At 50.7% G+C, this 21,809-nt stretch overlaps 1 protein-coding gene across 2 annotated transcripts; it reads right to left on the minus strand.

Annotated features, from left to right (window-relative positions):
• Positions 1-8,582: 8,582 nt before the first annotated feature.
• LOC132240485 (T-cell surface glycoprotein CD3 epsilon chain) lies at positions 8,583-18,705 on the minus strand. Of its 2 annotated transcripts, XM_059707693.1 has the most exons (8): positions 18,648-18,705; positions 18,431-18,538; positions 16,512-16,532; positions 13,011-13,034; positions 12,087-12,305; positions 10,704-10,871; positions 10,120-10,166; positions 8,583-9,111 (listed from the first exon to the last, which is right to left on the minus strand). In XM_059707693.1, exons 2-8 carry the CDS (start codon positions 18,477-18,479, stop codon positions 9,055-9,057), a joined length of 585 nt encoding a protein of 194 aa, XP_059563676.1. In that variant the 5' UTR covers positions 18,480-18,538; positions 18,648-18,705; the 3' UTR covers positions 8,583-9,054. The 2 variants fall into 2 exon arrangements, with proteins under 2 accessions (XP_059563676.1, XP_059563675.1); XM_059707692.1 differs by having other exon boundaries at positions 8,584-9,111; positions 18,431-18,686.
• Positions 18,706-21,809: the final 3,104 nt, after the last annotated feature.

A 21,809-nucleotide genomic window follows, 5' to 3' on the forward strand; every position in this document is an offset into this window, starting at 1 on the left:
CTGTATTCTAGCAAGAGCAGAAGAGTTCTCCTCCTGGGACTAGCCTCGGGTTCCTGCGGCACTCATAAAAAGACAAAATGAGAATTACTAGAAAGATAAAAACAATGATTATCCAGAAATACCAGAGCATTTTGCCTTTAAGAGAAGATAAGAAAGAAAGTGTAAGGAAGAATTCAGCAAGGTGTTCTCTGAATCCTTTGGAGTAGGTTGATTGGCCAGGTCCACTGTCTTCTTGAGGGTGATCTGCAGCGGGTGTGTCTGGTCAGAGGTCACCTTCCACTCAGGCTCCCTGCTGTCCTGGGCATAGAAGGAAGTGGGCTTGTGATCTGGCAGAGACAAATTGTAACAGATGGTCTGGTGGAAGGGAAGGAAAACATTTCAGTTTTAACAGTTTCTATTGAAATAGGATTTTTCTCCTTAAAATTCCTCTATGGTTATCAAAAAGCCAAATCAAGACCATTTTATCTACTGTATTCAATTTGGCCTGATCGTTTGCATAAACACAACAAGAATAGTAACTGACTACCTTTGCCGGAATTTTATGATTGAATCTTAATGTGCCCCAAAGGGCCAGGAAGCCAAGCCATCCAGCTGCCATCAGGCCTGCCTGCAGTATCTGCTGAGTTAGGTGAATCCCTCACCTGTAGCAACTCCACCTGAGCCCACGTTCTAGGCTTTTAAGGCCCATCTCAGTAGTCCTCCTACTTGTTGTGGCCCAGAGTGAGTGGGGGTTCCGCAGGGATGCAGAGGCATCCTTATTGCTCCCCTTCTACTCTGACCAACCGCCAGTGATGGTAGGGCATGGGCCTGATGCTCCAGCGCCAGCCATCTTCAGGGCTCTGAAGCAGGATACCAGGCTTTTCCCGTGGCACTCTTATTGGCTTCAAGTCTTCAGAGTCCAGACAGGTCTCTTTAAATCATGATATTCTAGTCAAAGTTTCCCATTAATAAAACCACTATTAGGAATCAGTCTTTTTTTTTTTAATATATTTTATTGATATTTTACAGAGAGGAAGGGAGAGAGATAGAGAGTTAGAAACATCGATGAGAGAGAAACATCGATCAGCCGCCTCCTGCACAACCAGGTACATGCCCTTAACCGGAATCGAACCTGGGACCTTTCAGTCTGCAAGCCGACGCTCTATCCACTGAGCCAAACCGGTTTCGGCAGGAATCAGTCTTATTGAATCTATGCAAAGAAATGTATTGCCATGATTTATTACGCATTGCCACATTTCGGAGGAATTATATAAGGAGAAAAACATACTGACCTGCTCTAAGATTTTCTGATTTTCCTCGCCACTCCCTTTTCATGGACTCTTCAAAGTAATTGTCTTTAAATGGCAATAAGAAATTTACAATGTGTCTATATTCAAATAGACAGTCACAGCTGTCCCTGTAGTAGGGCTCCCCTTACTTGACTTGTTCTCTCGGAACGGACTAAGGGAGCTTTATTACTTTACAGGGTCTTACATGTCACAGGACCTCACAGGGTCGGTAATTCCTGTAACAGAGGGCTAGTGCTCACCACTTCACTACTTCCTTCTGTTCCAAACAGGCCTTCCCCAGTTTCCTACAGTTGAGGTTTGTACCAACCCTGACGTGGGCATGATCACACAGGCCTGCAAGACAGTACAGGCTGCAACTGTCAACTGTCTCTCAATGGAGACCAAAACCTGATGGGTATTCTTCTTTGCCCACCTGGGCAACTGCCCTCTCGGCAGCTAGACACCCTTCACTTTTTGGGTTCACCCCACATAGCCTTCTTCCAGGACAGCTTACACATAGCCATAACAATGGCCCTCAGTGTGGGAGACTGGACACTTGCCAGTTACTCCCAAAGACTACCAAGGACTGTAGACCGTCACCAGTCTACAGCAGCTGCTGGCAGTTACAGCTACATTCAAACCTGTAAGAGAATTAAAGGTTAATATAACATATTAATACAATGAAACATAATATTGGCACTATGGCTGCTTCAGGCAGTTAAATCTTCTGCTACTAAATATGTCATATGGTAGGGCTATATAAACATCTTAGGGAGGTGACTAAAGTCTACTCTTGACCTTGCTTTTATAAGGCAAAATTGTCCTTGTCTCTCTGGAGCCATATCCATGAAGATGCAGGCATCACTTAAGTCTTTTATACAGTTTTCTGCAGGTTATTGTCAGGGCTGTGCACTGCGGCCAGTTCTTCTTTCTAGCTATAAACACAGTCTGTCCAATTTCCTTAATATGTATCCTGGCACAGGAGAAGGTTGTTTTGCTGTATACAGGTAGCTTAACCCCTATACCACTGGGCTTGGACCTCTGCCTAGCAAACTGCAGTCTGTAAGTTCAATATCAGCCTCTGGTTCTCCTAACCCAATGAGGTTTTGGCCAGTCTCTGAGTCAGACTCCTCCTCTCTTGGAGAATTTCAAAGTCCTGATGGCTCCCAGGTCCAGGGAGAGTGCTCTTTTCTTTGCCCTTTTGTTAACGCTGTTTATTAGTTACAGGGCCCTGCTATCCTTGTCTTCCCATCAGTCCCCTTTGTGGCAGAGCAGCAACCAGGCCTCTTCCAAGGGAGTGCACTGGAAGGGGATATCAGTCTCTCCTCTTCCAGCAGCAACAGGTACTAGACCCTTTCAGTACATTTGCAAACAGGGAGCTTTCATTAGCTCTATCTGCAGCTTTTATAGATCCCGGGCAGTCACTAGCTTCTGTTTTAACTGCTGTAGCCAGCAAGCCAAAGGCCTAAGTTTTGTATTGCTTGTTGTAAAACACTCATTACTCATTGGGCAGCTCTAGTGTCAGGTAAATTTCTGCTTTCCCCACTTCTCTCGCTGCTGCTTCTTCTTTCAGGGCCACCGAGGGCAGCTCAGGCATCCAGCCCCCCTTCTTTGACCTGGCTCTCAGGGGCTGAGTCTGCCTAGCAAACAGTTCTAAATCACTAGGGCAGCTGCGGACTTTAGCTCTTTTTCTCCTCCACTTTTCTCCTGGGAGTTTAGTTGTTTTTTTTAAATGTATTAGAATTCTTTATTCTTAGAAACCTTAATTCTTTAATGATTTTCAAAAGTGAACAATTAGCATTTGTGTTCACAGAAAACTTGTGACCTTGAAGTTAATTGATAAGGCACCTGTTAGGTCTGTAGCCAGTAACATAACTGCCAACACCCCCATCCCCCTTCTTTCAGCCCAGGCCTGTTGCTTTCCCTCACAGATTTTTTCTCTTTTACTCTTGATTTCTCTGACCAATTCCCTGTCCCCCAGTTCAGTTGTTTGCCTCCCTTTAAACTGTGGGAGTTTCGAAGAAAACTACAGACTGCTCCTATAGTAGCCCTCCCTCCCGGAGGCTGGGGTCCGACCTGTGGGGAAATATGACTCTTAGTCGGCCTGGAAAGATAACGGGTGCATAGGGAGATTTCTTGCAGACAGAAAGCCTGGAGGCCACCTGAAATCCAGTTCCAGATACTTTCAGAATCAGGATGAGGGAGGAAGGGAAAGACCATGTCCTCTATGAGGATTCTAATAAATAACTGAAAACAGCAAGTCAAACAAAACACATCACAGGCAGGGTCAGGGCCAGTAAATCTCTCCTCCCTGCTGAGCTTTAAGCCCTTTGTGTCCACCAAAGAGATAAGAAAACCATAAGTATCAAGTTCTTTGAAATTTACTACTTTGTTAATTTGCTAAGCAAATAGTTAACTTGAAAAGCTTCTCTCTTGCTTTTTTTTTTTTTTTTTTTTTATAAGCAATCTCAGAACCAAGCAATCTTGGAACCTAGTCAGCCTTTATTTTAGCCTTTAAATCTACCCTAGAACTTCAAAATTTCAATTTAATACAGCAAATTTACAACCCAGGTAAGAGCAACTGATAGACAGAAATTTATATTAACTAAGTGGGCTGATTCCCCTTTAATAGTGAGCAAAAGACTCTGAGAAAAAAAATAATTCTCGCAGCTGCTAAGAGACTTTTGCAGACTATCCCGGGTCCAGCCCAAACATTCAGCCAAGCATATCAATAGAAAAGTAGAATAAATCAAAGTAGCTTTCACTTCACACAGACCAGTAATGAGCAGCTAAGGCAAACACCCATATTTACACTTTCTTAGTAGACTAGCCCAGGCTGGAGCTGTATCCAGTCCCCTTTCTCTGTAGTAATTTGGCTAGTCCTACACAAACAAACTTTGTCCCGACCCCATGATGATCGGTGGCGAGAGACAGACAAGGGAGGGGGTGACCTATTTTCACAGATCCTCACTCAGGTGCCCGCCTGGCCGAGTTCCTTGTGAGCTTAGATTCGTCTTAGCTAAGCTGCACCCGTATAAACCCCGGGCTTGGTCACCTCCACGTGGGGGTGAGTCACCATTATGCCATATGACGAATCGCGGAACTTCAGGTTGGGGCCCACTCGGACTCTGTAACTGAAGTCGTGGAGCCACACAAAGGAGAGGAGAGGGCAGGCCCCCTCCCTCCACACTCACACACTTTCACCAGACATTCACTCAGAGTTTAAACAATCCACCCAATTCCTAACAATTTCCCAATTCCTGAGGGAGCTCTATAGCTTCCCGGGAGGTGATCAAGCTCCCCTTCCACGCACCCGGAGTGGGCCTGACTGATAGGGGGTCGACGAAGATGACTGACCCTATCCCATTTGACAAAGACAAAGACAACAAAGAACAAAGACAAAACAAATCAGCCAAATGCAACCTAAGGTTGCCCAGAACCTGCAGCTTGCTCCTTGAAGTCCTGAAAATTTTTCAAAAACATTGCAGCAGGGTGCACACAGAAGCAGACGACTTTTTGACAACAAATACCAAGACAACAAATACCAGACAACAAACACCAGACAGACAAACCCGGTGCAGCCTACAGCCGCACGAACCAGGGACCCCGGCCACCGTTGTGGCCGCAGGTCAGGACCAGGAGTACCGCTGCGTCCAGCCCTCCATATAGGTCCTTCCATGGGATGTCCCAATTCCTGTTTAACGACCGGTCCTTACCTGTCTTGAGAGTCCAGGTGGCTCGGTTTCCAAATTGAAAGTTTTTGGGTGGAGTCTCCTCTGCCTCCCTGGGACCCGGGATGGAGACTGGAGGCCTCCTTGGTAGTTGTTCCCCACAGGGATGTGGGGTATCTCGCTGAGTGCCCAGCAATAAATGGGGGAGAGCCTCCTGCCTTAAATAGGGGGTCCCTCTCACCCCTGCTGGAGGAAAGCCTCTTTCCCTAAATAAGGGGTCCTCCAAATGTTATGGGTTAGCTCAGCAAGATAGACCACCGACTCAGAATTTAAATTTTAGGAGCCTTTATTAAGCTGGCCAGCTGACTGCAGCCGCGTCCCTCCCGTAGGAGCATCACAGCTTGCAGTGCTGACCAAGAGTGCAGCAAGACCTTTTATCTGCAACACTACAAAGTATTTTTTTAAAAAAAGAAAAAACAAACTGCAAAGCAGTTCATAGCCGTTCCTGGTACTGGCAGGGTAAAAAGTTTACATAAAATTTACGAGCAGGGTCACACCTGGCTGGGTTTAATCATAACACATTGCTTTTCTAGCAAGATAATTAGCAATTTTTCTCTCTCATGGTCCCTGCCCCTCAGCCTACTCAGTAATTCTTCTTTGTCAGGCTCCTGCCCCTAGCACAGCATGATCTGTTAAACCAACCCTGCATTCTTGAAATAAACTGTACTTGATCATTGTGATATTTCTTTTAATATATTATTAGATTAAATTCACCATGGTGCTTCTTCTAGAGGGAAAGAAGCAGTGTGTCAACAGGGCCTGTCACATAGAAGCTGCGGTCACAAGCCCAAGGCTGAGTGTGCACCACTGTTAACATAAAAAACATTCAAACCTGGAAAGAATATTGTCAGTTTATTTGAGCCAAACTGTCGACAATTGCTGGGAAGTAGTATCTCAATGGGTTGGGATAGTGCTCCAGAGAATGGCGGGTTTTTCTCTGTTTTTATACATTGCAATCAAAGGAGGAGACGTAGGTGGGTCACATGAAATCCATTGGTGATAGGCAGGAGAGGCGGGAGAAAGCAAAGGGGGAAACCTCTGGGATTGGACAAAAAGTAAAATGATGGACACATACTTAGGTGGGTGCAGGATAGCCAACAGTCAGCAATGAACATGATAACAATGAAGGAATTTGTGGTCTCTGTCCTGGCACCCAGCACATTAGGTTGTGCCCCAAGGGGCCTGGAAAAAGGGAAGTTAGAAGTTACCCAGACATTTCAAGGATATGTTATCATAGATGCAAAAAGACAGACAGGCTCAGTTAAGGTAAAGGTTGACCTTGTCAGTGAAGATACTGGCCTAGGACGTAACTGCCCACCATAATTGCTTTTAGTTAAAGTTTAATTTCAGACCATCCTTTGCAGTTACTTTAGGTCTGAGTTTGCAAGCCCGCCATGCAGGCCTCCCCTGAGCTGTCAGGTTAGCATGTGGCCCCTTTTGTCCACACCACCAGTGGCTTTTTCAGTCCTGGTCGTGCGCACAAATAGCCCTGTGGTCACAGAGCTTTGTGAGTGCAGAGAGGGAGGGAAGGAAGAAAGCTCGCTGGCTTGAGCTGGATCGAAACCCATGTCAGTGCTTGGCCTCTCCTCAAGCTGAGCCTGGGCCCTGGGACGGGGAGGGGCCTCCCACACTGGCCTCAGGCTGCTGCAGCCCCTCTCACCCTCACTGGCAGGCTGCAGCCCACATCCTGGCTCCACCACAGCCGCTCTGGCTGCCGCCCTCAGTGAGAGCGTGAGGCTGCCCTCTCCCCGCCTGCCCCCCCTCCCCCGCCCCTCCCCGTCGCTCCAGCTCTTTCTTTCCTTTTCTTTCATTTATGTAAACTTTTACCAACATTTAATAGAAATGTATCTGCTCATTTACAGTCAACTTAATCTTATAAGCACCAGTTTTTTAATCAGTGCTTTCTGGAATGCCTTTTGTAATTGAAAATAAGGTTTTGACATCAAACTGATTGTATTAAAGAAATTGTTCCTTCATAATTTGAAGGTAAAATAGAAATGTGCCCAGGTCTCCCCACAGATTCTGACATCCACTGCTGAGCCAGGTGTGGGTCATCGCGACGATCCCGGGTGGAGGGGTCACAGTGGTGGGGTCACCGGATGATCCTGGGTGGAGGGGTCACAGTGGGGTGCAGCATCAGGGTCATGATCGCCCCCAAGGCTGTCCCCTTGGCATTGATCCACGGGCAGTGCTTTCCTCATACTCAACACTGAGCCCACACACGTGCCAGGCTCTGCTCTGGGCACGAGGAGGGCAGTCAGGATGGAGACAGACACCGTCTCTGCCCTCGCAGAGCAGTGGGCTGCTGCTTCTGCAGATGGTACGAGGCCCCAGGCAGGGAACGGCTTTACCTGAGCTCGTGGGTTAGCCTCTCAGCACGTCTGATGTTCAGAGGAGGAGAGAGGCAGGAGAGGGGAAGGGTGTGCCCAAGGTCTGTAGCAGTGAGGGCACTGCAGCTGTGGAGATCTGTCTCCCCGCCCTGCCGGAAGCCGATCCATCCTTGCTGCTTGACACAGTCGCTGCAGGGAAGAAACATCTGCACAGCATATGTTTCAAGGGACCTGGCGTATATGGCATATGCAGCCCGCTAGCCAGATCAACAAGGACAACCAAACCCCCGACTTGAGGACAGCTGGAATCCCTTGACTGAAGAGGCCAGCAACCTTCTACAGGAACAAGACTTCTTGTGCGCTCCATCCACTGGGTTTATAGCAGTGCTCGCTATCATTGCTTGTCAGTCTTCTTCCGAGTCTTAAACAACCCAATCCGAGAGGTGGCCGCTGATTTACATGCGCTATCATTTCACCTTCTTGGCGCTATGTGTTTTAACCAAGGTCACCTCTCTGAGAAAGGTTGTTTCCCCAGGTAGGGATTTTCCCCTGAAGTTAGGGAGGGAATAAAACCCCTTAACTAAATGCCAGGCGGGTAGTTAATCACTTTAACTATGAACAATCACGCTTAAGCTACATAATCTTTACTCCCTCGAATGGAGATAAGAAACGCCCTAACCTTTGGAACAGAATTGATAGGATTAAAATCAACTGGTATAAATACAGATGTAACAAGACAATAAACACAGAGCCTGGCTGGAGATCCTGGCTAGAGGAACCTGGCTATGATGATCACCTGAACACGGCCTCCATGTCCTTCATTCTTCGCCAACTCTGTCCACACCTGTGGGGAACCCCTCGACCTGCTGGGGCTGGACCCCAACACTGCCCCACCCCTGGCCCTGCACTCTGTCACCTGCTGCCTGCATCTGCCTTTGAAGCCTCTGCTTCGGCCTCACCCACCGTAGGAACTGACCACTCTCTGACACCTTTGATGTTTTTGAGTCAAATGACTAATTGTTCTCTCTCTCTGGTTCCCTGGTGCTCTCTCCAAAGAGATGACGCCCCCCACTCCGCCCCCCCCCCAAGACAGTGGTGCTGGGACCACAGTGGGGGTCAGTCACAGGCAGAAGGACCAGAGCTGTTTCAGGACACAAGGCAGCCTCGAAGGCCTCCCAGAAAAGAGGACAGCGATTCTTTCAGCCAAGGGCACTTTATTTCTTCTCTCGCCCACCCGCCGACAGGAGCCCAGCCTGTTCACCGGGATGGAAGTGACCCTGGCGGGGGCAGTGGAGAATGGGAGAGGAAGCTCTGGGCTGGGCCCCCTGCCAGCGCGGACCCAGGGCACTCGCACAGAGGGTCCCCCAAAAGAGAGCTGACAAGCAGAACAGCAGGTGGGACAGTGAGGTTGGGGGCAACTTATATGCAGCAGCAGGAGGGCGCCGAGGGAACAGCCACCAGAGGAGAGAGGAGGGAGTGGTGGCGAAGAGCAGACGTAAATATCCTGGCGAACGTGCAGGGTGATAGGTGAGTAGCGATGACATTTCAAAGAACAGCGAGGCAGCAATATCCTAGGCCTGCTTCCAGCAGAGAGGTTGGGGGGCCAGGCTGCAGGTGGGAGTTCCCTCTGGACAGGGGGACAGATCTCCTGGGGGGTCCAGGGTGGAGCAGGTGCCTGGAGGGGGAGGAGCCAGGCCTGGCCATGGGAGGCAGTGCTCAGGAGCTTCAGACGCCTCTCTGGTTCAGTCCGGAGTACAGCTCCCTCTGGCCTTTCCTGATGGGCTGGGGGGAAGGGAACGGAGAGGGCGGTCAGCAGGGCAGGAGGAAGCCGGGCCTCCGAGGATCTAGCTCTGGAGCAAAGGCAAGAACCTTGGACCAGGCGCCGGGAGGCCGGCTGGCATTGCCTGGCAACAGCCTGGCTCTGGTCACTCCCCCTGGGAGTCAGCGTCCCCATCTCAACAATGAGAGTCGAAGACACACGCCCCAGAGCTTCGGTCAGAATGAAATAAAGTCACGGGAAAGTCAACACCATGTGCTTGGCTGGTGCCCAGTAAATATTTGCTGGGTGTGTTCAAGCCTGACAGCAACAGTGTTTAGCAGTGGGGAGTCACGCACAGCAGCCAAGCAGAAGGACCCTGATGGCCGTCTGCTAGCCAGGCAGGAGCCCTTCCGCTGTCCAGTCAAGAGGCAGCGCAGGGCGCAGAGGCTGGGGTGTCTGGCAGTGTGTGTGCGGGCGGGGGAAGCCGGGAGCTCTGTATCAGGGAATCATTTGAGTCATTCAACAACTGGCATGACTGTACTGGTGCTTGCCGGGGGAACATCAGCCCCGAGTCCATCATGCTAGAATTTACATATGTGTTATTCCCACGGTGTGTCCCAGCTGATGGAGAAAGAAACCAGCCTGGCTGGTCTGACTCTGTGGATAGAGCCTCGGCCTGCGGAATGATGGGTCCCCGGTTAGATTCAAGGGCCACATACGCAGGTCGCAGGCTCAATCCCCGGCAGGGAACCTGCAGGAGGCAGCTGGTCAATGATGCTCTTCATCACTGATGTTTCTCTCTCTCCCTTCCCCTCTGAAATCAATGAAAATACGTTAAAAAGAGAAAAAGAACAGAGCCAGCTGCTCCGTGGGGTGGGAACTGCGCAGCCTGCGAGGGGCCCTGCCTCACTGTAGAGGGGGAGTGAGTGTCTCGGAGTCCGCGCGAGGGCGTTAAGGTGTGATGGGCCCAAGGAGCAGTCCCACTGTGCCCGCTCCTCTAGAGAGACCTGTCCCCCTCTATCCCTTGTTACCTCATAGTCCGGATTGGGAACTGGCGGTGGCCTCTCCTTGTTTTGTCCTGTGGGGGGGTGGGGTGGGGGGGAAAGATCTGTTTTCATGCGGGAACGCCAATCTTAGGCAATTAGACCAGATGGAGGATGGCAAACCCTGTGTTCCCTCCTCTCCCTCTCCCTCTTCCATTCAGCCGCCTCTTCTCCTTTCTTTCTTTGAGCCATCACGAATGCCCCACTGCTCTTAATCAATTTGTGACTTTCCTCAGCTCAGGGTCCTTCCTCGATTTCCTTTCTCATGGAGGAAGGGAAAGGAAAAGGCGGGAACCAGTGTCCCGAGGCCTCCCGCCCGCCCCCCACCACAGGTGGAGTCGGACTGTTCCGGACCCTGGACAGGCGCTGGAGGGAGCCCGTGCCGTGCGGAGCTGTTTGCACTTTTCTGCGGTGGAAGGAGAAGGGCGATCTGAGGGTGGAAGCCTGTGTGAAGATCTCAGCAGCACAGCGAGTGTCTACAGGAGCCGTCTCGGCTGCTGTGGCCTTGCCGCCCACGTGCCCAGGCTGGACGCCCCCTCTGCGGCCTCCCCTCCCCACAACCGTGCTCTTACCACCGGGCCTGCCGCCGGCACCGACGCCTCTGGCCATAGGCTTGGCCTTGGCCTTCCTGTTCTTGCTCCAGTAATACACCAGCAGCAGCAAGCCCAGGGTGACACAGACGTCGGCCACGATGATCCCAGCCACGGCCATCACGTCCACCTCCATGCAGTTCTCACACACTGCGGCGGGCGTGGGGAGGGGAGAAGTCACCGAGAGCGGAAGACACAGGGCACTGGAGACGGGGGAGGGACCTTCAAACTCGCACGCGGCCACCGCTAGAGCCGAGCCTCCGTTCCGTATGTTTAGAACAGGGGTCCTCAAACTTTTTAAACGGGGCCAGCTCACTGTCCCTCAGACCGCTGGAGGGCCGGACCGTAGTTTAAATAAAAACTATGAACAAATTCCTATGCACACTGCACATATCTTATTTTGAAGTAAAAAAAACCAAAACGGGAACAAATACAATATTTGTATTTGCATGTGGCCCGCGGGCCGTAGTTTGAGGACCCCTGGTTTAGAACCACCACAAAGTGTGGCCGTTACGGCAGGCAGTCTGGTTCAAGTCCCAGCTCCATTGCTCACTGGCTGTGAGAACGGTGAAGGTGCTTTCAACCCCCAAAGACTCTGTCCCCTCGTCTATGTGGGAATAACATGATACTTCACTCATGGTTGCTGGGGAGGATGACATGAGAAAAAAAAGTCCGCCCTGGCCGGTGTGGGTCAGTGGATAGAGCATCTGCCTGTGGACCAAAAGGTCCTGGGTTCAATTCTGGTCAAGGGCAGGTACCTCGGTTGCAGGCTCCTCCCCGGCCCGGGCCCTGGTCGGGCACGTGCAGGAGGCAACCAATCGATGTGTTTCTCTCACTTCGAGTTTCTCTCTGTCTCCCCCTCTCTCTTTCACGCTCTCCAAGAATCACTGGAAAGATATCCTGGGTGAGGATTGACAACAACAAGTCCCAGGCAGGTCTAGTGCTTGAAACTTAAGCACCGGTAAATGGTAGCTGCTGCCAGTTTATTCCGAGGCCTTCGTGGATGCCATTTTATTGCAGCACCTTTGCATCTCTTCTGCAAACCCTTGGGAAGGACGCACACCCGATAAAGCATCAGGCAAGCTCACACTGGGTGCCATCACCTGGGAGTGCTGCGAGGCAATGCCCCCTCCCGTCTCCTAAAAGTTGTAGGTGGAGTGCTGACAGAGCTTACCAAGACAGCCCCCCGCCCCCTTGGTGTTTAGTCGAAGTTGCAGAAAACTCGGGTGCCTGAGGCCCAGGCAGTCCCAGTATGAGTGTGGGAGAGGCATAGAGGGGCCGGGGCTGAGAGCCGGGTGAGGGGGAGCGGAGCAGCCCTCTGGCAATGGCCCTCCCTAGGCGTGCTTGCACTGGAGCCTGCATTACCTCTTGCTTTTAGGTAGAGATGGTTGCGATTGTTCGAGTTGCCTCTGTAGCAGGTGTAATGCCCACTGTTTTCCATTTCGGAGAAATTGTCTAGTAATAGGTGTTCCTCTTGCTGATCTTTTAGTAGTACACCATTTCTTTCCCATTTTATTTGTTCAGAATCAGGGTCCTCAGGACATGTCACCTCCACCCTGGTTCCGGAGATGGAGACTTTAAATCCTGGGGAGGGAGAGAAGGGAGGGAAATCGGAAGAAGAAACCAGTAAGGTTTCAGGAAATGCTAAGTAGCAACAAAAGAGCCAACCAGATGCAGAACGTCATCTGTCATTCGGGCCTTAGATTTTGTTGTCAAAGGGGAACTCTGCTGGCTGAAGGCCATGACAGCGGGGTTATGCCAAAGGGAGGCCAGTCATGGCCAGTGTGGTCAGTGGTTAGGGCGTCAGTCCACACATGGAAGGGTCTAGGGTTGGATTTGCTGCCTGTCCCCGGTTGAGGAGTGTGCAGGAGGCACCCGATCAATGTGTCTCTCTCACATCGATGTTTCTCCTTCTCTCTCCCTGCATCCCTCCCTCCCTCCCCTCTTTCTTTTCTCTCTGAAAAGCAACAACAAAAAAATATCCTTGGGTGAGGATTAACGAAACAACAACAAACCTCCCCCCCTCCCCCCAAAACAGGGACTAGGGACTAGACAACTTTTTGAAAGTGCCTTTAGCATTTAGGTGCGGACATGGGGACTTGGGAAGGAGAAAATGGAAGCAAAGAGAGACGATGAAAGTCCCTGCTTGCAGTGCTTCTGAAACAGGAGTTGGGAAGATACTGTGGGAAGGGCCTCCGCTCTCAGGAGTATCTCTCATTCGACTCCTTTCCTTCTGTCCACACTGACGCGCACCCTTGCCAGGCACACCTCAGCGAAGGGCTGACTTACTCTTTAGAGGGGGTGGAAAGTCACCTGGAAGCGAGAAGAGGAGAGAATGGTCAGGAAATACCCTGGTTTAAGTTTAAGTTGTAGGTAACATTTTTCAAGTGAGACTGGACACTGTCCCCAGGGATTCCCAGAGAGGCCCATCCTCAGGGTGCCCTGAGCCTTAAAGGGCTATATGTAGTTAGTCCATGGGGAACTTTACAGATACAACTCAGATCCATCAAATTGAGAATATACCAGTGTGTGCCCTTAAATTATGGGAAGCACTATATACATTTTAAGGGAATGGTTCTTCCAATAAAAAGTGGCTTTATTTTAAATGTTCCTGAATATTATCAACTCCCAATTATTTTGTTAGAGGGAGGACGACCGAAATCCCTATTGAGTTGGGGACCCAGCACATTCCCCACAGCGGGCGACTTCCCCCAGGGCTGCAGGGCTGCGGGGCTGCAGGGCTCATCTCTTGAAAGACTTGTGGCTGGGACCCTGGCCTGCACTAGGCTGTGCTTTAGCCTGGATAGGGCAGCTGGACGAGAGGAGAGGGGGTGGTGCAAAGGGACAGCCTGCTCGGCTGGTGAGGCTCAGTGGTTGAGCGTCGACCTGTGAACCAGGGGGTCACGGTTCAATTCCTGGTCAGGGCACATGCCTGGGTTGCAGGCTAGATCCCCAGTGGCGGGCATGCAGGAGGCAGCTGATTCATGATTCTCTGTCATCATTGATGTTTTTCTCTCTCTCCCTTTCTCTGACATCAATTAATATATATATATATATATATATATATATATATATATATATATATATATATATATAGAGAGAGAGAGAGAGAGAGAGAGAGAGAGAGAGAGAGAGCCCTCTCTCTGTTGAGTGTGTTTTGCTGCAGGTGCTGCTGGGGACAGGGCACTGGGCTGAGTCTGAAGTCCTGTGTTTGAATTCCAGATCTGCCTTCGGCTGTGACCAAGGGCAAGTCGTTTTAACTTCTCTAAGCCTCAGTTTCTTTCGGGAAAATGGAGCTAAAAAACCTCTACCTCACCAGTTACCTGTGCGGACTAGGTGGGTTATGAAGGTGAGAATGGGTGGAACAGAGCAGATGCGCAAGAACAAGGTGAGCGCTCCCCTCCTTCCCTGGAGGCTCCTGCTCCATGGAGAACAGAGCGGCTCTCTGCTGAGGCCCAGGGAATGCAAACAGGCCGTTCCCCACGTTTCTCCACCTGCTGCCACTGGGGAGCGGAGCGTACCGACAATGGGCAGTGGTGTTATTTTGACTTAGGAATAATTTTTCAGCACTGCCCTTTTTTAGAAATGTTAAATAAAAGAGAAATCATACATAAAATGATTTAAAAGGAAGTAGACATTTCACTGCTTGGTGTGTGGACAAGAAAGTGTAAAGAAAATGGTTCACAACTTTTATGGGCACAAATTCAGCAGCAGAGCCTAGACTGACACATGCTCACAACGGCCTGGGTGTGCATGCTCAGAAGCAGGATCTGCTCACAAAGATTTATTCGCACCCAGACGCCGTGTTCATAGCGGCGGAGAACAGGAGCTTCAGGGTCAGCTAAGCCTGCATTTACACTAACCTCTGTGATTGGACTATTATTTTCTAACCTTGGTTTTCTGTAGAATAGGGATGCTAGATGAGGAAACGGGTAAAATATTCAGGGAAATATCCAGAACATCCATGCTCAGTAAGCTTCAATGCCCATGATTAGGCTGCATGCTTCCCATATAACAGCCAAAATTCACCGGCTGTCTTCCCTAGCCCAGGTAATATTCTACGAGAATTACTCCTCAGCCCTCACAACAACCCTGCAAACCACGTTTCTTTCCACGTTATTCTTTCCATTTTACACCCGATGATGCTGGGGAACGGAGATGTTTCATAAATTATTAAAGAAACCCAGCAGGCCAGTCCTGCCAGGACTCAGGTATGGCAGCTAACTCAGAGTTAGACTCTCAGCTTGTCCTGCGCAGTCCTCCCCTCTGCCTGTAATACTCTTTCCCCCTGAAATACAAGCTCATTGTTTAAAACTCAGCTCAGGCATAGCCCCACTGGGGAGCGCTCCCCAGCGACTCTCTGTAGAGTCGGCCACTCCTCTTTTTATATTTTACTTTACTCGGCATCTGCCCACCTCATAGCATACAACGCACTATGCTTCCACGCGTTTCTCTCTCACACAGGCCATTTGGTTCTTGAGGGGAGGGAATTAATGATGTGTTCATGTGTCTGATCACTCATTCACTCAAAGAATATGCATTGAGCACCTGTTTTGTGCCCGGCCAGGTGACTCAGACACCGTCTCTGCGATTTACACAAACACTTGTGGGGGCTCTGACCTCACCCACAGGCATCTTCTTCCCGGAGTGTATGCTCAGGGACACACGTGACAGCAACAAGCCCACACGCCCACTGAGAGAGGACCGCACGTTTCCTCTGGCAGTTCTGGTCCTCAGTGTGTGTTATGGCGATTGTCCCCCACGACCATTGGGTTCCACATTTGAAAAGGGGTTGTAAAGAGCAAACATTCTCTTACCAATTTCTGTATTCTCTGAAAAAGAAAGCATGAGAAACCATTAGCAATCCTCCTAGCGACGGGAAGATCGGATCCTGCTCCCCTGGGCGAGGTCTCCAGATGCCCAGGGCTACATGTGAAAGCGGTTCGGGCCCTACGTCCTACATTAAACAACTGACGGTCATTTCCACAAAGGAATTCTGAGTGACCATTTCACAATTCCTATTCCAAATCATCACCTTGTACACCGTGAATGTCCAGCAGCTTAGCTGTCAGTCTGCCTGGAGAAAGCGGGAGAAGCAGGCCTAGCCCGCATGCGGGCGGCAGCGAGCCCTGAGGGGGTCTGCGCTGAACAGAAACCAAATCTGAACGAAATCAACCCTGAATGGCAATAGCCTGCGGAAGGGAGGAGCCACCCTGGAACAGATCCGTGCGTCCGACACCCCCCCGTTTGTCAATAATGAACGTTAAAGCGTGCTGCATGGAAAAAAGAGAAAGAAAAGAAAGATCCGGGGACACTGACACAGCAGGCCGCACCGTGGCCGCCTGGACACAGCGCCGCGCAGTCTGGAGGAGCCGACTTACACTGGGACACTGGCTGCACTGCGAGCGCTGAGACCGGCAGCCCAGGCCAGGCCCACGCGTAAGCATGTGCACACACGCGCACACGCGCGCACACGCAGAATATTACATACCCTCCTCAGCACCTCGCACCAACTAGGGAGCAACAATTAGATGGTTGGCACTTTCGCTCGATGTAATAGTCCTACCTGTTTCCTTCCGAATGGTCAGGACTCACTAGTTCCTACGGTCTCTGTGATCTCCCTCCCCCTGGCCACAGCCAGACCTTCCCCAGACTTCGGCAGGAAAAGCAAAGGACCAGGTGGCAGCAACCCCTGCTATGTGTGGGTGGAAACCTGTGCGAGGCCAGCTCCCCTCACACACATGAAGACTGTGGGCGGATTTCATAACAAGGAAAGAACGCGTATCTCACCTTCTTGCCCCCAAGCGCCAACTGGAAAAAAATAAGAAAACAGAGTTAGTCAGCGTGTGGTGCCTGCAGTTCCAGGCAGAGCGCCTGTCCTGTCTGACCCTTTCCGAACACCTGATCGTCCTGCCCACACCCTGCGGGTGAGTCACTCCTGTACCCCAACTCCTGGCCAATCCGGGGTGAAGCAGAGCGAGACAGCACCTCGCACTCAACGCGAAAACACAGTATTTGACAAACAGGAGGCAGACAAGGCCGGCTGCCTTTTGGGTGGCGGCAGAACCGGCAGCCACGCCTTCAGGGTGGAAACTGGTCTCTGGCCCCGGGAGGCCCACGAGCTCTGGGGAGGGCGGCGTTGGCGTTCTCGTTCCTGCTCCTGCTGGGCGATGTCTCAGTGTTTCCGTTGGTTTTGCATTTGGGAGATGGACATGTTTGAGGCTCTGGTTACTCCCGGATGCAGCCTGTGCAGCAGAAGCCTGGTCCCTCCCGGGCCCGGCCCTCGCTCTGCAGTAACTGGGATTCGCACCCTGACCAGTTGCCCTGGGTTTGCCTGAAGGTCTCTGTGTACCTGGCCCCTCTAACTCAAAGCCCCCACACTGGCTGAGACCACACCTCTGCCCTCTCCCACACCCATAGCAGGGGGGCACAGCCTCCTGGGGCCAAATGGCCAGGAGAGCGTGGGTCTTTGATAATCTCTCTCTCTCTCTCTCTCTCTTCCTCCTTCCTTCCCTTCCCCCTTGTTTCTTTCCCTCCCCCCCTCCCCCCCCTTTTCTCTCTGAAAAGCACCCTTTACCCTACAGGCCTCTAAGGGAAACGCCCGCTACTTCCTCAGGAGCCACTCCTGCCCCTGACACTCAGCACGTGCCCCTGGGACCAAGACCAGGAGTGGACTGAGCCGGAGAGCCTGTTAGACACGCAGAATCGCAACCCCTATCCCGAGCCCCAGCCCAAGCTGCAGCCTAACAAGGCCCGGGCCCTGTGTGCACATTCGAGGCACTCAGGAAGGAGCAGGCCGTGCAGACCCGACCCGCGGAGGTGGCTGAGGTGGGAGCCCCCGGGGGCACTTCCCAGGGCCCTGAAACCAGGCTCCGGAGCCATCGCCCTCTGTGTGCAGCCACCAAGGGCGCAGCCTGCAGCCAGAGGCAGCTCCCGGGTCAGCTCAGCACTCCGTGTGGTTTTAAACAAGTTCTTTAACCTCTGTGAGGATCGGTTTCTTCATCTCCAAAATAGGAGGCGATGTTTACCTTCCAAAATGGAGGTGAGGATAACCTGGTTAATACATGTGAAGGTTTTTTTTTTTTTTTTTACAGAGTAGCTAGAACTCAGTAAATGGCAACCTTAAAGAAATGTATCTTATATGAGATACTAGGGCCCCGGTGCACGAATTTGTGCACAGGTGGGACCCCTTGGCCTGGCCGGCGGGGGGAGGGACTTCAGGAGGTCACTTAGACTTTTATATAGAGATGGAAAACACCCTTGGTTACTTATCCATTATTCCACTTTGCTTCACAAAGGACTACACCATGGAAAGCTCGTGAGTCACTGAGAACTGAAAACTATGGGGTGTTTTGCTGTCTCGTGGGAAGCTGGCTACATCCTGTGCAGAGCTGGGGTTCAACCAGCCAGCATCCCCCCACCAAGGAGCTCATCGCCTTCAAATCAGCTCCCAAGGCTGGGGGTCCAGGGACAGGAGGAGCTCCTTCTTGAAGGCAGAGCCCGCTTTCAGGAGAGATGATCACCCCATTCCTTTCCTTGGCTGCTCCCCGATGGGTCTCTGAGGACCCGGCCACGTTTCCCTGTCAGCCTCCAGCCCAGCTACCGTGGCACACACAGCTCCTTACACCTCCAGTGCCTGACGCCCCTGGCACCTCTGGGTGGCACCACCGTAGGCGTGGGCCTTGCCCTTTTCGTTCAGTCCTACTCACCGGATAAGAAGCAGAGCCCCAGGATGCGCCAGAGCTTCCCCGATGTCATCTTCCTCCCCCTGGACACTCACTGAACGGAGATGGCGCAGGCCCGCTGGCCTAGTGCTTCTGGAAGAGAAACCAAAGGCCTTTTGCGCAACCCCCGCTGAGGACGAGGACCGGGGCCACTGCTCCCAGTGCTGGGCTGGGAAGGGGCCTTTGGAAGAGGGAGACGCACCATCACCCGAAGCAGGCACCAGGGCTGGGCGGGGAAGCAGGTTCTGAGCCGACACAGGAAGTGGGGGGGTGGGGAAGCCTTGGGCCTGCTGGGCTCAACGTCACTTGGAAACGGTTGGTGGAGGCAGAGGCAGCCACCTGTGTTGGTGGGGAGCTGGGCCTCATCTCTTTTCCCAGGACAAGCAAGAGGACTGGCAAAACTGAGGGTGCGGTGAACAGTACATGCCATTTAGCTGCTGGGGCCTGGCATAGAGCACCCCCATATTGGAGACCCCTTCCCAGACACCCCTCCCCCAAACGAGGTGTGACAGGAAGAGAGGAGCTCTGTGCGGTGTGGGCTGGGAGCAGTGGGTGCTGTGATCTTACTGACAAAGCTGTTGGCTTAAAAACACATGTTGGCCTAAAACCATGAGAGGCCATTTTTTTGGCCTATAATATTTATAAAAATGCTTAAAAACATAAAATTCAACGTTGGAGAGGGTAAAGAGTGAGAATGTCAAAATCTGCTGGTGTGTATAGACTAATATAGCCTTTCTTGATTGTTCACCATGCATGAATCACATGCTTATTCTACACCAGGCACCATGCTAAGGGCTTTACCAATATATCTGATTTAATCCTCAAAACAACCTGTAAGGTAGGTATTATTATCCCTACCTCATACTCTAGCAAACGGATGCTCAGACAAGTGACCTAACTTGTTGCAGAGCTGAAATCCTAGGAGATGCTTCGGCAAAATCATTTATTTAGTCAATATTTAATGTCTCCTGTGCTGTAGTGTATGCTAGGTACTAGTCACATAGCAGTAACATGCTAGCTAGTCCTTGTGGAGAATGAAAAGAAGTGTGGACACTAAACAGATTATTTCAGGGGATTGACAATGAGAAAGAGAAAAGATATGCTGTAGGAGTGATGGAAGGGACCCTAACATGGCCCAGGAGGCAGAGAAGGTCTTGAGGGTGACATCTGAGCTGAACTGTGATGGGTGAATAGGAGTGAACCAGGTAGCGGGGAAAACAGTGAACTATTCCAGATGAACTCCTTTAACTTTTTCTTGTCTAAGCTCTTTATCTGCCCTTCAATTCTAAATGATAGCCTTGTTGGGTAGAATAACCTTGGTTGTAGGTCCTTGTTTTTCATCACTTTGAATATTTCTTGCAATTCTCTTCTGGCCTGCAAAGTTTCTGTTGAGAAATCTGCTGACAGTGTTATGGGTGCTCCCTTGTAGGTAACTGACTGCTTTTCTCTTGCTGCTTTTAAGATTCTCTCTTTATCTTTAACTTTGGCATTTTAATTATAATGTGTGTTGGTTTGGGCCTCTTTAGGCTTCGCTTGTTTGGGAGTCTCTATGCTTCCTGGACCTGTAAATCTATTTCTTTCACCAGGTAGAGGAAGTTTTCTGTCATTATTTTTTTCAATTTCTTGCTCTATCTTCTCTGTCATAATGCAAATGTTGGTTTGCTTGAAGTTTTCCCAAATGCCCCTTACACTATCCTCATATTTTTGGATTAATTTTAAAAAATATGTTTTTATTGATTTTTAGAGAGAGATGAAGAGAGAGGGAGAGAGGGATAGAAACATTGATGAGTGAGAAAGATTGATGGGCTGCCTCCTGCATGCCCCCTACTGGGGATCGAGCTCACAACCCAGACATGTACCCTGACCAGGAATTAAACCAGTGCATGGGATGACACTTAACACCAGCTGGGCAATGAATTCTTTTTCTTTTTGCTGTTCTGATTGGGTGTTTTTGCTTTGTTATATTCCAAATTGAAGATTTGATTCTTAGCTTCATGTACTCAACTGTTGATGCCCTGTAAATTATTATTTATTTCAGTTAGTGTATCATTCATTTCTGGCTGGTCCTTTTTTATGCTGTTGAGGTCCTCATTAAGTTCCTTGAGCATCTTTATAGCTAGTTTTTTGAGCTCTACATCTAGTAGATTGCTTGTCTCCATTTTGTTTAGTTCTTTTTCTGGAGTTTTGTTCTGTTCTTTCATTTGGGACATGTTTCCTTGTCTCCTCATTTTGGCAGCCTCCCTGTGTTTGTTTATATGTATTAGATAGAGCTGCTATGTCTTTCAGGCTTGATAGAGTGGCCAACTGTAGCAGGTGTCCTGTAGGGTCTGGTGTCACAGTCTCCTCCATCACCCCAGCTGGAAACTTGACATGTGACCCTGTGTGGGCTGTACACCCTCCTATTGTAGTTGAGTCTTGATTGCAGTTGGCATATCAATGGGAGTAATTTACCCAGTCTGATCAGCGGCAAGGACTGGTTGTGACCACTGGCAACAGACCTCCAACCAACTTGGAGGATCAGCTGTGCAGGGGGCCACCAGACATAAGCTACAAAGCCATCTGCAGATGGCTGCTTCTTGTGCTGGGTTTGGAGGTGCCCAGGTGAGGCCAAGCTGTGAACCCAGGCTGGCTGCTATTAGTGCAGGGCCTAGGGCAACTTAGCTAGATGTATAGGGCTCCCTTAGGCCAGCTGCAAAGACTGACTGTGACCACTGACCACTGACCTCCAACCACCTTGTGGACCCACTTGTTTGAGAGATTTTAGGCAAATCTGAAGCATGAGCCAAGACAGGCCATTCTTATAGTAAAGCCCCTGGAAACAGCTTGGGTGGGGTGGAAAGTGGTGTGGGGAAGGGTCTCAGGGAATCACCATGGTGGGGCAAACAGTGTGATCCAAGTTGATGGAGTCTCAGATATGGTGTCCACCGGCTGGCTCTGGGGCAGGGCTCAGAAACGGAACAATGGCCTCTGCCAGCACTTCCATCTGGGAGAAAGCTGCCCCTCCAGCTCTTGCCCGGATGCCAAATAATTCAGTTCCTCCCCACATGTCTCTGGTGCCTTTCAATCTGCTGGAACCCAGAGGGAGGGAATGAATCCAGGTAAGTATGTGTGCAGGCCCTTCAGGAGGAACTGCCTGGGACTCTAGCAGCCTCAGCCTCCCTCAGCCTCAATCTCCACTGTTGTTTTGTGTTTGTTTGTTTTTTTACAGCCAGAAGTTATGGGGACTTCTCTTCCTGGGATTGGAACCCTAGGCTGGGGTGGGTCTGGGACCCCTCACTCCTCAGGGGGGACTTCCACACCCAAGGTATCACTCCTGATTTTTATCAGCCACACATGGGTGTGAGACCAGCCCTATCCGTGCCTC

This window comes from Myotis daubentonii, chromosome 9 (genome assembly GCF_963259705.1).
Source record: "Myotis daubentonii chromosome 9, mMyoDau2.1, whole genome shotgun sequence".
In the NCBI taxonomy this organism is placed as follows: domain Eukaryota; kingdom Metazoa; phylum Chordata; class Mammalia; order Chiroptera; family Vespertilionidae; genus Myotis; species Myotis daubentonii.

Coding starts and splice junctions, on each gene's coding strand:
- LOC132240485 (XM_059707693.1), bottom strand. CDS start 18,479: ATGACATCGGGGAAGCTCTGGCGCATCCTGGGGCTCTGCTTCTTATCC. Junction 13,035..16,511: donor TGGCGCTTGGGGGCAAGAAG/GTGAGATACGCG, acceptor TCTCGCTTCCAG/GTGACTTTCCACCCCCTCTA. Junction 12,306..13,010: donor CTTTCCACCCCCTCTAAAGA/GTAAGTCAGCCC, acceptor CTCCCTCCCCAG/GATTTAAAGTCTCCATCTCC.